The sequence below is a fragment of the Phodopus roborovskii genome, unplaced genomic scaffold (genome assembly GCF_943737965.1).
Source record: "Phodopus roborovskii unplaced genomic scaffold, PHOROB, whole genome shotgun sequence".
In the NCBI taxonomy this organism is placed as follows: domain Eukaryota; kingdom Metazoa; phylum Chordata; class Mammalia; order Rodentia; family Cricetidae; genus Phodopus; species Phodopus roborovskii.
The window spans coordinates 2,357,105-2,372,253 of NW_026126651.1; the positions used below are offsets into that span (position 1 = coordinate 2,357,105).

The 15,149-nt window shown below is 53.0% G+C and overlaps 2 protein-coding genes across 2 annotated transcripts; one reads left to right on the forward strand and one right to left on the reverse strand.

Moving 5' to 3' along the window:
• Positions 1–173: 173 nt before the first annotated feature.
• Tulp2 (TUB like protein 2) lies at positions 174–8,466 on the forward strand. The gene is made up of 12 exons (XM_051174380.1): positions 174–238; positions 654–705; positions 1,469–1,607; positions 2,242–2,379; positions 2,470–2,637; positions 3,674–3,849; positions 4,462–4,755; positions 5,644–5,756; positions 6,220–6,334; positions 6,429–6,527; positions 7,902–8,073; positions 8,301–8,466. Exons 1-12 carry the CDS (start codon positions 207–209, stop codon positions 8,432–8,434), a joined length of 1,632 nt encoding a protein of 543 aa, XP_051030337.1. The 5' UTR covers positions 174–206; the 3' UTR covers positions 8,435–8,466.
• A 739-nt stretch (positions 8,467–9,205) lies between these two features.
• Ppp1r15a (protein phosphatase 1 regulatory subunit 15A) lies at positions 9,206–12,764 on the reverse strand. Its single transcript, XM_051174338.1, has 3 exons — positions 12,603–12,764; positions 10,053–11,549; positions 9,206–9,620 (listed from the first exon to the last, which is right to left on the reverse strand). Exons 2-3 carry the CDS (start codon positions 11,538–11,540, stop codon positions 9,264–9,266), a joined length of 1,845 nt encoding a protein of 614 aa, XP_051030295.1. The 5' UTR covers positions 11,541–11,549; positions 12,603–12,764; the 3' UTR covers positions 9,206–9,263.
• Positions 12,765–15,149: the final 2,385 nt, after the last annotated feature.

A 15,149-nucleotide genomic window follows, 5' to 3' on the forward strand; every position in this document is an offset into this window, starting at 1 on the left:
ACAAGCCTTAGTTCTTGGTAGAGAACTGGATTTCTGTGCTCCCTACACTGCTTAAAGCTGGACACAGGCTACTAAGTTCAGGCGGGAATTGGGATTTGGGTTGCTAGGGTTCGAAAGAAAAATGAAGGCAGATATCAGGGACTGGAGGGCGGTCTCTGTCAAGACGTGGGATGTAGATCTTGACTATGCCTTCCTAATCCTCTAGAATGTCTCAGGAAAATGAACCGTGGAAGAAAGAGTGAGTAGGGACCCTAATGGGCAGCAGGGTTGGGGGAGGGACAGCCTAGATGCGCACCGCAGAGATACGCACAGCTTTGGACTCAAACTTTGTCCTCAGGCTCACCGCCATCAACTCTGTAGGAAGGCGCTGGGGACCTGGACTCCCGCGTCCCTTGAAAGGGGCCCCAGTGAAGATGCTTAGGTCTCCGAGAGGAAGGGGCTTGGGACCCGGACCCCTGAGTCTCCCGAGATAGCGAGCCTGGGGTCTCTCTGCTTGGGTCCTAAAAGGGGAGGGGCTTGGAGAAAGAGCGTCATAACTGATCTAGAAATCTCAGGTCCTGCACTTACTATGACATCACTGGCGCTCAGCACCAAGTTAGTCAAGGGGAGGGGCTGCCCTGCTGGCTTTGGTCAACAGCCTGTGTTTCTCTCAGGGCCTTGGAGGATGAATTCTCCGGTGTGAGGCTGCAGAAGCTGGAACAACAGGTATGGCAGGGAATCCCACTCCTTCATCTCCCCAACCCTCCCAGAAGGTTGCTCAGAGACCCCAATCCTATGTTCGATTTCTCTGAACTTCAGGTTCTGGAGTTAGGAAAAGAGAAAGTAGGAATTCAGCTTCATTTTGAGATAGGACCTTGTTGCCTAGCCCAGGCTGGCCTCAAGCATGCATCTTGGGTGCTGGAATTACAATTGTGAGCCACTGTGCTCCGTTTTTGTTTTTGAATTACACTTATTTGGGGGCAGAGGACGCGCACGCCACGACATCACATGTATGCTGAGACAAATTTGCAGGAGTGGGCTCTCGCCGTTGACAGTGTAGATCCTAGGGCTTGAACTCGGGTTATCAGGGTTGATGGAATGGCAAGCAGCTTTCTCAAAGCCACCTCTCAGGTCCTAATCAGTCGCTCTGTAGCCTGTGCTGACCTGGAATTTGCTCCCATCCTCTGACTGATATTTCTGGACTTACTGCAGGCGTGAGCCTTTACACCGCCTCTGTATTTTGAAACGGCCTCACCAAATTGTCTAGGAAGGCTTGGAAATCGCGATCCTCGCGCCTCTGCCCAGAGGGCAGCCCGGGCTGAGGAAATGTTTAAGGAACAAAAATTCTAGAAGGCTGGACTCCTAGGTCTTGGAGGAGGAGGTGGAAGTAGATCCCATCTGGGGAATCTGGGACCCCAACGCGGAAGGGTACGCCCCTGCACGCCGTCTGGTTTCCATGCCCACCACACACTCCCTTTTGATTGTGCAGCGACAGCTATTTGAGAAGAAGCAGCGCAGGAAGCGCCAGGAGCCCCTCATGGTTCAGGCCAATCCTGACGCTTCCCTGAGGCACCGGCGACCAAGGCGTGGGGACGATCGCTTCCAGAGTGACAGCGGCTGGGGACTCGGTCTGACTGAAGGGATTTATGGGTGCTGGGGTGCGGGGCAACCTAGTAAACACTGGAGGGTGGGGCCCAGGGCAGGAACTTGGTGGATGGAGAGACTGACCTATAGAGGCCAGGAAGTGTCTTAATTGGACTGGCGGAGCCTAATTGCTTCAGAGCGGGGAGTTTATGGTAGGGGATAGGGGTGGGACTTGAGTGTGGGGCTTTATGAGGGAACGGGGGTGGGGCCAAGGGGATCCTTGGGCAGAGGATCGATTGGGCTGTGGAGTTCTTAGGAGCCATTCCAATAAAGCTGGGCCCTTGAGATTGATTACCCGGTCCTGTGACGGTTCCCAGGCAGGGTTTAGAGCAACTGGAGGGCCAGACCCAAAAGAATCCAGTGCCTGGGTTTGTCAGAACCTGGTAGAGCCTGAAGGGACCCGGACAGCCCAAAGACAGAAGTTACCACTCTTCTGCTAGTGCGGGAGTTGACGTTGCTTTTTCTGTGGTAATAAGCGTGGAAACCTAGGGAGACGCGCACCCAGCCCAGGCCTTACTACCTAGTTTTTGTTTGGGATTTTGGGGAGCTATGAGGTGCAGGGTTTTCTGCCTCATTGGGTAGAGCTTTTAAGAACAGGCCCCTCTGCTCTTCTCCCAGGTGGTGGGAGCCCTTTCCTCCAGGAGACCGTACCACAGGCTCATCTGCCCTCGGGGGCCCACGGTGCCTTGGTCACCATGAGCTGTGTTGGAGATGGCAGTGGCGAGCGGGCGCCTCTCCTGTCACCCAGAGGGACAGGTACCCTTACAAGTTCCGCGTCCCACCCTTCTCCTCCAGACACTGGGGTCAGGTCCTGAGCCACCTAAATCTGAAACGTCTTTTCTCTAGTGTATACTCGGGGCAATGGCCCTGCTGTCCGACATCTATGCTGGCTCCCAGACAGCTCAGATTCAGATGTGGAGGAGGTGACCATGGAGGATATCCCTGTCATCCCCCGACCTCCCAAGACACATCTGGCAAACCGTCGCCGGGGCTGGTTAGCCTCCCCAGGACCCGGTAATTTCAGGGACAGGGGAGTGAAATCTGGCCTCTGGTTCGTATGATAGATTTTGGTTAACAGCTTTGTATGCGATATCATAACTCCCCATTCATCTGTCAGGAGGTCTAGTCCCTGTTATAGTGTATTGAGGTGTAAAACCATCACCACAGCAAATGTATTTATCCTAACTAATATTGGGAGGGATGGGGTCAATCTTTAGGTGTCCCTGGCTGGCCTTGAACTTGTAGAGATCCACTGGCCTCTGCCTCCTTGTTTGCTAGGATTAAAGGTGTATTGCACCACACCCAGATTATTTATTATTCATTAATTATTATTCTCATTTTGGTTTTCCAAAATAGGGTTTCACTGTGTTGCCCTGGCTGTTCTGGAACTTACTCTGTAGACCAGGCTAGCCTTGAACTCAGAGATCCACCTGCTTCTGCCTCCCAAGCGCTGGGATTAAAGGTGTGTGCCACCACACCTGGCTCAGATTATTTTAATACTTTTTAGTTCTGTATGTGCATTTGTGTGTGTTTGTGAATGTGAGTGCAGTTCCCACAGAGGCTGGAAGAGGAAGTCAGACCCATTGGAGCTGGAGTCAAATGCAATTGTGAGCTATCAGACTGAGTGCTGGGAACTAAACTCAGGTTCTCTACAAGAGCAGAATGTACCCTTGACTGTTACTCTGGCTCTCCAGTCCAATTTACTTGCTTGTTTTTAAAGTTATTTGTTTACTTTTGGCCAGGAATTGTGACATATGCCTTTAATTCTAACACTGGAAGCAAAGGCAGGTCGATCTCTGTTCAAAGCAAGCCCAGTCTAGAAGTCTAGTTCCAGGCTAGCCAGAGCCACTCAGTGAGACTCCGACTCTAGACTCTTCCTGTGCATCCTCGAGAAGATCGGGAGGTTGTTTAGTCCTCGCACATCCCACGTGCAATGAAGCACACAGAGTGGCTAGTGGGAGGCGGGAAAGGTTCTTATGGAGATGATAAAGATGACCCTCCCCTAAGCAGGACCCAGATGTCCTGACCTGTAACTGCGTCTGCCCTTTAGGGATCAGTGAAGAGGAAGAGGTTGAATCCAAGGATGAAGCAGTTGAACAAAAGGCACCCAGTCCGGCCCCTGCAGTGAACCCTGATAGGATTTATGGAGACTTGGCATCCTGCAAGGTGGAAGAGAGTACAGTGAAAAATAATGTAGAAACGAGAGCACCAGCCTCTGACATCGGGGTAGGATGGTTCTAAAAATCTGCAGCTCAGTCTACAGGGTGTTTTGATTGGATGTAGTAGCAACAACCAAGATGACAGTCTGTGCATGGTGGTGCACGCTTGCATCCCCTGCAGTCAGGGTGTTGACAGGGACAGAGTTCAAGGCCAGTCTGGGCTACATAAGGAGACTCTCCAACCCCCACCCCCCAAAAAAAACCACATTCCATGGACAGGTGCCAACTTATAGAGACTACAAAGCATGATTTGGGAGCGTCATTTTAGAGTCAACATGACCACGTGCTTGGTAGGCAAGGGCCCTTACCACTGAGTCGGTCACACTAAGTCCCTCACTGAGGGACTCTAGGCAGGGGCTACTACTCAGTTATGTCCCCAGCAACTTCACTGACATGTTTTGGCAGGCACTCACTCTGGGTTTATATGTTCCGGAGTAATGCTCTCACACAGTTTGTGGAGCTGATGAGGTTGCGTCAGATGTGCCAACTTGGTTGGGTGGACACGCTTGACTCACGAGACGCCATGGGTCTTGAAGGGTCATTCCTTAGCTAGAGTAGCCAATCAGTCTGCATGGCCACGCCTGACTGCCCGTCAACTTTTGATTTGCACTTGAGCTAGGATGAAGATCTGGAGAAGAAAGAGGCCTCAGAGTCCACAGGGACAGACCACGCCCCAGTGGCAGCCGAAGCCTTGCAAGGCAATGGCGATACAAGCGACCATAGTTGGAGCGTGACCGGCCCCCTGCCCCGCCCCCCAGGCCCTCGGCTCGGGGAGGACATGGGCGCGTATGTGCTCCTCCCTGCACCCCGAGACCACATGGTGCAGTGCCGCATCGTCCGGAACAAACACGGCATGGACAAGGGCATGTTCCCCTCCTACTACCTCTACCTGGAGGCCGAGGACGGAGTGGCAGTACGCGCTAGTCCCGTGCTGGTGGGGAGGCTGCACACAGGAAGGGGGCAGATAAGGGAGACAAGCCCCCACTTTGAGGAGCGTGTCTCTCCCCTTTTCGGACACGGTTAAGTATTTCTGGAGTGAGATGTAGTGGGAGGTGGCAGGCAGGATCGGGAGAGCAAAGTCAGCAAGGTCAGCCTTGAGTTCAAGCGGTGGTGTGGGCGCCACACTTGGTAAGAAGAGGGAGGCAGCTCTGTCCTAAATAATGAGTTCCAGGACAGCCAGGGCCACAACATGAGACCCTTCCAACATTTTTTTTTTTTTTTTTTTCCTGGCTGGGTGGTGGTGGTGCATTCCTTTCATCTTGGGAGGCAAAGGCAGGCAGATCTCTGTGAGGCCAGCCTGGTCTACAGAGTGAGTTCCAGGACAGCTGGGGCTACACAAGGAAACCCTGTCTCAAAAAACACTTCTTTTCTGGACCCAGGCTGGTGTCACATAGTTAGGACTTGTCGGCTCTCAGCCCTGTCCACCTCAGAACTTCAAAGTTTTTAGAAGGTAGTAGCTTAAGTCCTCTCTAGCCTATAGCCAAGCCTTCCTCATTCCAGAATGAGTTCACGCCTACCACACCTCCCTCTGCCTTGAGATAAGCCAGCCCCCTTTTTGGCCTCCCAACTGAGTCTTCTTAGTGGTCAAACCCCACCCAATCCTAGCATAAACTAGGGAGGTCCCTCAAAGTGTTTCCATCTATAATTCTATAGCCACATTCCCCTCCATAAGCCCAGTCTCCTCCCAGTGTGGCCTCCATCTCCTCCAGAAATAGTCTTTCCAGTATCCAGAGCTGTGTCAGGGTTCAGGCTTCAGACAGGTGTCAGAAATCAATCCTGGCATATCTTCTCTGGTTTGCAGCATTTCCTTCTGGCTGGGCGGAAAAGGAAAAGAAGCAAAACCTCAAATTATCTCATCTCCCTGGATCCCAAAGACATGTCTCGCAACGGGAACAACTTCGTAGGCAAAGTTAGGTAGGCAAAGCATTATTGTTATGTGGCGTTCCTAGGAAGCCCTGAGAAACACAGGCAAATGAACTGCATTTCTCAATAGGCTGCAGTGCACAGCACAAGACCTGCACTAAAGCCTGATGGTTTTTGTAGTTCTTCAGGTTGTACTTCCACATCTGGGAAAGAAAAAAACATGAAAGCTTTGGATACAGGCTGGCATTTTAAGATGTTTAGCTTTTTTGATAGGCAGGGCTGGGACCTCTCAGTGCCTGTGGGGAAAGATGTCTATAGAGTGTGTGAATTCTTACTTGGTAGATGGAAGAGAGTTAGTTCCCAAAGTCAACGTAGGATTCTAGAATGACACCAGAGGGCTGGGACTCTGATTTTTTTTTTTCCTTAGAGGATGGGTTTGAGAAAGCACTTAACACAGAGTAAAAATCACTATTGTGGTGGTTATTTTACTCTGTTCACTGCCCTCCCGGGGCAGATCCAATGTCTTGGGCACGAAATTCACCATCTTTGATAATGGGGTGAACCCGGAGCGGAACTACTGGATCCCAGACAGTGCCCGTATCAGAGAGGAGCTGGGAGTTGTATGTTATGTAAGTATCCTGGCAGGGCAGGGGTAAATGGGGGCACCGATCAGTAAGAAAGCATAAGGAGCTAACGGGGGTATAATCTAATTAATCCTCCCAGGAGACCAATGTCTTGGGATTCAGGGGGCCTCGGAGAATGACTGTGATCCTTCCAGGAATGGACAGCCGGAAGCAAAGAATGAGGGTGCAGCCACAAAATGTGAGTCTTTAAGGGTGGGTCAGCATGCATTGCTCTCCTAGAGGGACAGGAAAAGCAGACTTTTCGAGTTGGAGGCCAGCCTCATCTAAATATCAAGTTCCAGGACAGCCAGGACTACAAAGTGAGACTTTGTATTTTTTTTAAAAAAAAAAAAAAGTTTCTTTTTTGTTTTTTTTTGTTTTTTTTTTTTTTAAATCCTAGCATTGGGAGGCAAGCAGATCTGTAAATTTGAAGCCAGCCTGGTCCACAGAGCCAGTTCCAAAACAGTTGGATCTACACAGAGAAACCCTGTCTCAAAAGAAAAAACAATTTCTGGAGTTGGTTCCTAGTACCCTTGTGAGGTGGCTCCAGGGTACTGGGAACCTGATGTCCTCTTCTGGACTTTGAAGACTGCTGCACCCACACACACTCAATCCACAAATGCAGACACACTTTTATTACATTTAACTAAAAAATGATTTTCTTTTTTTCCCAAGACTTTCCTGGCTGCCGGGGAACTCACTCTGTAGACCAGGTTGGCCTGGAACTCACAGAGATCCGCCCACCTCTTTGCCACCTAAGTGCTGGAATTAAAGGCGTGTACTACCGCCTCCCAGTTTAAGCTTGGCTACTCTTAAACTATGACTAACAACGTATGTATAATAGATTATACATAATGGCCTGTGTGTGGTTATAAATCTGTTCATAGTGTGTGAATAAATTTTGCATAAATGCATATGTAAAATTTATTTCTGGAGATGCAGAAATCACCCCGGGAAGGGAGATAAGAAATTCCAAAGCTAAGAGATGCAAGATTTTTCTTCTGTCTGTCCAGCACTCTGATGCAGTCTTGAAACTTCACAAATGAGAATCAAGTAACTAATGGCAGTGTTTGTCTAAGTCAGTATTTTATCACAGACAAGTCACCACAACCTTGATAAAATGCTTTATGGTTTCCATTCATAACCATAAACAAAAGTTAGATGGTGAACATCATGGATCAGCCACAAAATGAAAATATAAAATACCTACTAAGCCAGCTGCTGGCACACGCATTTAATCCCAGCACTCCGGAGGCAGAGATCTCAAGGTCAGCCTAGTTAAAAAAAAGTGAGTTCCAGGACAGCCAGGACCGTTACAAAGAGAAACCCTGTATCGAAAAAAAGAAAAAAAACAAAAAACAAAACAAAACAAAAAAAACTACAGTCCCAGCCGGCTCTACAGAGCCAGCTACAGTCCAGCCTGGGCTACAGAGAAACCCTGTCCCTAAACACACAGGCATACACACCTGGGACTCTGTCTCTAATTAATTAATTAATATAATATGTGCATCTGGACTAAAAAGCAGGTTGCCCGCAGGCTAACAAACGATGATGCTCCTATTGTATTTTCAAGGATCAGGATTCTATATTGAGTCGCCTACAAAAGGGTGCTAGACACGGGCTGCTCTTACTGCAGAACAAGGCCCCATCTTGGAGCGACGAGAGCGGCGCCTACGTGCTCAATTTTCACGGTCGCGTCACTCGGGCTTCGGTCAAGAACTTCCAGATTGTTCACCCCGATGAACGTGAGTGAGCTCCTAGCCACCCGAAGACCTGGCTTGGGGGAGGAAAGCGGCCACTGAAGTACTGCTCCATGGGCGATTTCCTAAGCAGGGCGGGAGCCTGGCTGTCGCAAGGCCTGTTGGGAGATGTAGTCTTTAGGGCTCCTTGTGTTTTCCAGATTGGTGAGGGTGCAGCTGTGTGGCGGTGTAGAGGCAGGAGTTTAAGTTCTATTTTCTATTTTGCTCATCAGCGGACCACTTGGTGCTCCAGTTCGGCCGCGTGGCCCCAAACATATTCACTATGGATTTCCGATATCCTCTTTGCCCGCTCCAAGCCTTCGCCATCTGCTTATCCAGTTTCGATGGGAAACTGGCGTGTGAGTAACTGAATAAAATACCATCCCTCAGCAGCTCTGTCCTGTGCCTTTGGAGAAAGCTTCACACTAGGCCTTGGTTTTTCGATACTCAATCTGGTCTCCAGAAAGGTAGCTGAGGCTGGCCTTGAACACCCGATCCTCTTGCTTCTGCCTCCCGAGTACTGGGATGACAAGCATGCACTTTTGTGCCTGGCCTAGCCTTTTAATAAATCTTTTAATTTTTTTAGTTAGTGTACAAAATAATGGGCTTCATCTTGACAATTTCATACACGTTGTCATACTCTTGTATCTACCACCCTCCCTTATTTTGAAAGCCTTTTTTAAAAATGTTATGTACATTGGTGTGGAAGGTGTCAGATCCCCTGGAGCTTGAGTTACAGTTGTGAACTGCCATATGGGTGCTGGGAATCGAACCCGGGTCCTCTGAAGAGCAGCCAGTGCTCCTAACCATTGAGCCATCGCCCCAGCCGCCCTCTAGGTTATTATTGTCTGCCTTGAGCTCAAGCCAATCCCCCTGACTAGCTTCGAACTGCTGGGGTTGGTTCTGTCACTTTACAGCAGTCTGAGCAAGGAACTCTATTTCTAGCTGGGCATTGGTGGCAGAGGCAGGTGGATCTGTGAGTTTGAGACCAGCCTGGTCTACAAGAACTTGTTCCAGAACAGCCTCTAAAACCAGAGAAATCCTGTATCAATAAACAAACAAAACAAAACCTAATGTCTAGCCTCCCTTGACAATACACCAGCAGGATACCATCAATACACACGTAAGATTTGATCACTGTAAGTCAAAAAGGCTTTATTTCTTATTAAAAATAAATAACAGGAAATTAATTGGGCTTAACCCCGCCTCCCACCGAAGTCCAGGCTGGATGGAGGAGCTTCACTGGGAAGGGGAGAGGGTGTGGTCACAGATTGGCTCATGGGCGTGGCCTCAGAAGAGGAGGAGCAAGGCCCCAGCTGTGGAGGGGCAGGTGTGAAAGCTGGAGAAAGGGGTGTGTTTCCTAGGCGTGCCCAAGCTCTGGATCTGAAGGCAGGGGTGAGGTAAGGACCTAGCTTCTCCTCCACCTGGGCAATCCGGCGGGCAAAGCGGCTTCTATCTCTTGCAAGCTGCTCCCAGGGGCCACGTCGGGCAGCTTGGGCTGGCCCTGCCCAGACAGCAAGGAAATGGACTGTGGGTTTCTCAGAGAAACGCACCTGGAAGGTGGGCAGAGGCAGGAAGTAAAAGTCAGTCACCAGAAAACTTATTTGAAATCACCTGCCTGCCATGGGGACTGTCCCTCTGACTCACTGGACACATGCCCACCATGAGCCACACACAATTGTCTCTCTTCCTGCCTCTTACAGGCGATTGCAACACACACCTTCCCATGTAAGAAGTTGCAACATGCAACACATGGGTCCCTGGAGTGTCCACCTTCGGGAATTCTCAGGTCCCAAGGGGCCCCTCCTCCTGACCCAGAATCTAGGCCCTTTGTACAAATCACACACACACACACACACACACACACACACACACACACACACACCAGCCTGGGACCCTATTGCAAGTCCAGTACTAGCACTGTACAATCCCTGAGCGTAAACGACCTTAGGAAAGACCCCATCAGGCTCCTGGTACCCACTCACCTTTGTGGTCCGTAGAGGGGTGTCAGGATCCTGACCCCTGATGGGGGCTCTGAACGCTGAGAGCCTCCTTTGCAGCCGAAGGGGCAGCTTAGGAGCTGCCCAGGGCGGTGCTGGCTTCTCTCCAGGTAAGTAGAAGGCCACCTGGAAGAGGGTGGGCTCCACAACTCCCTCTGACGTCTCTCCAGGTAGACAACCCCGGGCCTGATGGCCGCGACTCTTTGGGTCCGCTGCCTCTGAATCTTCTGGGACCACATTCTCAGGGTTGTCATCTTCTGTGTCGTCGTCTGTGTCCTCTCCGGGCCGACAGACCCAGGCCTTGAGAAAGGCACTTGTATGGGGAGTGACACCGGTCTGAGCTGATCCCCAGTCACTGTCATCATCCTCGGCGTCCTCTCCAGGGCGATATACCCAGGCCTTCAGGAAGGCGTTCCCACCACTGGACACACACGAAGATGGAGCCTCAGCTCCTTCCTCTTCCTCAGCTGATCCCCAGTCACTGTCATCATCATCCTCGGCGTCCTCTCCAGGGCGATACACCCAGGCCTTCAGGAAGGCGTTCCCACCACTGGACACACACGAAGATGGAGCCTCAGCTCCTTCCTCTTCCTCAGCTGATCCCCAGTCACTGTCATCATCATCCTCGGCGTCCTCTCCAGGGCGATACACCCAGGCCTTCAGGAAGGCGTTCCCACCACTGGACACACACGAAGATGGAGCCTTAGCTCCTTCCTCTTCCTCAGCTTCTGCACTCTGACACAGTTCATCCTGTCCTGTCCTGTGTGGCTCTGGGTCGGCCTCTCCCTCCTGCTTAGAGCAGTGCTCCCTGGCTCTGGAGTGGGAGCCTGAAGGAGAGCTGGGGGAGTCAGCTTTATTTTCTGTTCCTCTTCCCTCCGTGGCTCGATGCTCTGCTTCCCCTGGGCAGTACACAGAGGTGCTGGGCTTGGGTCCTGGAGATATGTTAGCCGAGTCTGGGAAAGCCCTTTTCACAGCTCCTCCATTCTCCTCTTCCTCAGATGGGCAGCCCTCCCCCTCCGGGTGTGATGTGGGATAAGCCAGCTCAGTCACTCTCTCCTTGGCGGCCACCACCTCTGCAAGGGTCTTATCTCCACCCTGCAGGCCGGGGGACAGTAGTCTAGGCAGGCCACTGCCCTGCTCTCTAGGGCCTTGGTGTCCTTGCTTCTCAGGGTGTGTGTCGTCACTTGAAAGTCCCCGCACATCAAGGCCGGGCCCTTGGGCGGCTTTACCCTCTTCAAGAGTTCCACTTTCTTCAGCCTCCCCCCGAGGGACATGGTTCTCGGCTGCAGGCCGATCCTTCGCTTCTATCAGATCTGCTCCAGTTACCGTTTCTGCCAGCCAGGGCTCTGGGGCTTCTGGGCTCCTCAGGCGGCTCCAGGCCCGGCTGAGAAAGCCCATCAGTGGAGACAGGAGGTAGCAGGAGTGGGCATCCCTCCAGAGCAGGGTATGCTGGGGTCTTGGGCTTGGGGCCATGTGTCTGAGCTGGAAAAGAGGAAATAGTTTAGAAGCCACTCTGGAAATAATATCATGCCACAGCCTTGACTCACGGGTAACATAAATAGTCACAGCAACACCACGAGTACCCACGCCTCAAATTCCTAACAGCACTGCTCACACCTCCTAGTCTGGGGCCTCGGGGCTACAACCCCGTTTCTTCGCCCCGTCAGAGACCCCCGCCCAGCCCTCCTGAGACCGGGTAACTGGCTTAAGGCGCTTTCTCCCCACCAGGCACGCGTTCACGCCCCTAAAACCTCCTCCTGCCCACGTCCGGGCCCCAGGCCACTCCTCCTGGAGCCCTTCCCTTTACCCGGCTCTAGACAGGTTTTGCGGTTGTCCCTTCCAGAGACGCCATCAAGGCGGCTCAGACCAGAGCGAGCGAGCGAGCGAGCATCTGCCCCGGCCCGGCCCGCGGAGCCCCGGCCCGGCCCGCGGAGCCCCGGCCCGGCCCGCGGAGCCCCATCCCGGCCCGGCCCGCGGAGCCCCATCCCGGCCCGGCCCGCGGAGCCCCATCCCGGCCCGGCCCGCGGAGCCCCATCCCGGCCCGGCCCGCGGAGCCCCATCCCGGCCCGGCCCGCGGAGCCCCATCCCGGCCCGGCCCGCGGAGCCCCATCCCGGCCCGGCCCGCGGAGCCCCATCCCGGCCCGGCCCGCGGAGCCCCATCCCGGCCCGGCCCGCGGAGCCCCATCCCGGCCCGGCCCGCGGAGCCCCATCCCGGCCCGGCCCGCGGAGCCCCATCCCGGCCCGGCCCGCGGAGCCCCATCCCGGCCCGGCCCGCGGAGCCCCATCCCGGCCCGGCCCGCGGAGCCCCATCCCGGCCCGGCCCGCGGAGCCCCATCCCGGCCCGGCCCGCGGAGCCCCATCCCGGCCCGGCCCGCGGAGCCCCATCCCGGCCCGGCCCGCGGAGCCCCATCCCGGCCCGGCCCGCGGAGCCCCATCCCGGCCCGGCCCGCGGAGCCCCATCCCGGCCCGGCCCGCGGAGCCCCGGCCCAGCCCGCGGAGCCCCGGCCCAGCCCGCGGAGCCCCGGCCCCACGCACCGGCGGGCTGCGCGTCACCCCGGGGACAGGAGCGCCGGCTCGGGCTGCCAAAAGCGGTCGCGGGTCCGATGGTCTCGCAAGGCCGGCGCGTTCATGTCGCGCTCAGGCGTGTGGCTCGGGGACGTGAGGCCTCACAGTGTCCGACGCCGCGGTGCGCAGTCGCGCAGGGCTTTGCATGCAACCTTCACAGTGGAGCACTGAAATAAATCTCCGCAACAGCCCGCAACACGGCTTTTATAGACCGCCGTGGCCTCTGACGTCACTGGAGGGCGGGGCCGCGGAGTTCCCGGGAAAGGTGGGAAGAGGAAAACAACACCCAACTTCTCGCGGACATTCCGAGCTCTGTGACGTCATCGCGTCCTTTCCGGGCGTGTCCTTGGCGCAAACCTTGCGACCTGTTACTCTGCACTTGCACAGCTAGGCGCTCGTCTTACCAAGCTAATTAATTTTCTTTTTTTTAATTTTATTTTTGAAAGACAAGGACTGGCTTCGGAACGGTGATACTGTTGTCTCCAAAGTGCCGGGGTTAAGGGCGTGCACCACCACGTCTGCCATTTTTAATCAAGGCAGGAGTGCAGGATCAGTTTTATTTGAAGGCAAAACACTAAGTGTGGTTTTTTTTGTTGTTGTTTGCTTGTTTTTTTTTGGTTTTTTTTTGTTTTTTTTTTTTTTTTTTTTTTTGAGACAGGGTTTCTGTGTGGTCCTGGCTGTCCTGGAACTTGCTCTGTAGATGAGGCTGGCCTCAAACTCACAGAGATCCACCTGCCGCCTGTCTCCTGAGTGCTGGGATTAAAGGCGTGTGCTACTACCACTCAGCTGTATTCATTATTTAAAAAAAAAAACAAACAAAACCTTTTAAAATGCCAGCCGTAGAAGCGCACACCTTTAATCCCAGCACTAAAGGGGCAGAGAAGGGAGGATTACTGTGAGTTTAAGGCCCCCCTGGACTCCAGAGCTACGTGGGATTTTTTTTTTTTTAATCTTGTCAGCCATGATGGCACACGCCTTTAATCTCTGCACTTGGAGGCAGACGCAGGTGGATCTGAGCTGGAGCCTAGCCTGGTCTACATAATGAGTTCTGGGACAGCCAGAGCCACATAGTGAGACCCAAACTGGAAAAACAAAACAAAGCTTTTTCCTTATTTTATGTATGAGTGTTTTCATATATGTGCATGTATCTATATGTGTGTGTATGTCTACCTCTGTATGTGATGCATGTGGAGGCCAGAAGATGGCTCCGATCTTGTAGAGGTGATCGTGAACCTGCGTGTGGGTTCTGGGAACTGAGTTTGGATCATCTGCAAGAGTAGCCAGTGCTCAAGCCCTGAGCCATCTTTCTATTCCCTTGGCTTTTGGTGTGTCTCAGACAGGATTTCACAGTTTAGTCCACACTGTCCTGGAACTCACCTGGTAAGCTCAGGCCAACCTTGATTTTTGGGCAATCCTCCTACTGTGTACAGAGAAGCAGTGACCCCAGCCCAATGCCTTCTTTAAACACACACACACACACACATATTTCCATTTCGTTTGTCTTGTTTTTGTCCTTTGACAGGAACCTATTTTGTATTCCAGGATTGCCTATGCAACCCAGGCTGAACTCTATCTGTGTAGTCCAGGCTGTCCTCGAACTCTCCACAGCCCTACCTTAGCTTTCCCAGTATAGAGATTACAAGTGTGACCTCAATAAATACTGTGCGGACAATGCTGCTAAACAGACTGCTTGGCTTTCATAGCCAGGCATCAGTATTCTGCACTGCTTCAAGATTATGTAAAGGTTGGTTGTGCAATTTGAAATTCTGATTGGGCTGCAATCTGGTAGGGGTAGGGCTCAGTTTCAATCCCAGAGACCCAGTTCCAGCCTCCCCTCCTCTCCCTACCTGTGTGCTCTGTGTGTGTGTGTGTGTGTGTGTGTGTGTGTGTGTGTGTGTGTGAGTGTGGTTTTTCTGGGGGTGGATCCCAGGGCCTCCCGCATCCTGGACAGTGCTCTCTTGGAGCTCCACCCTTAACCCTCAGAAAGTATCAAGTCACCATTCCTCCCTTCCAATGGGTTATCAGCCTGATCTGAGGGAGAAATTTCAAACTGGCCACTTAACCCTGTCCTTGCCAGGACACAGTACTCTAGGATTTTGACCCCCTCCTTCCAGGACCATGGCAGACGATCCACCGCCTCATGTGGTCAAGGCCACACTTGTGGGCGTGGCTGTTCGGTGGGTGTGTCCGGACTTTTAGCTCACACCTCCCCAGGGACCCACCAGCCAGGCTGTATCCTCAAGTCCCAAGGTTTCAGGAGCTGGAGACCCCATTCTTCAAAAGACCCAGGACACCTCTCAGCCAGAGCTGAGAACCCCAAGTAACAACGAACCCATGGTGTCCTGGGGTTCAAGTCTCTCTTCCAAACGCTGAGGAGTCCCAGCCACAGCTTGGGGGAGCCAGGAGTTGAGGAATCCCAATCCCTCTCTTTAGCTGTGGGGGCAGCTGAGCCAGGGGTCAGGCTGTCTAGTGGGGAGGCCAGAAGAGGCGGGGACAGCCATGATTGGGAGGGGAGGC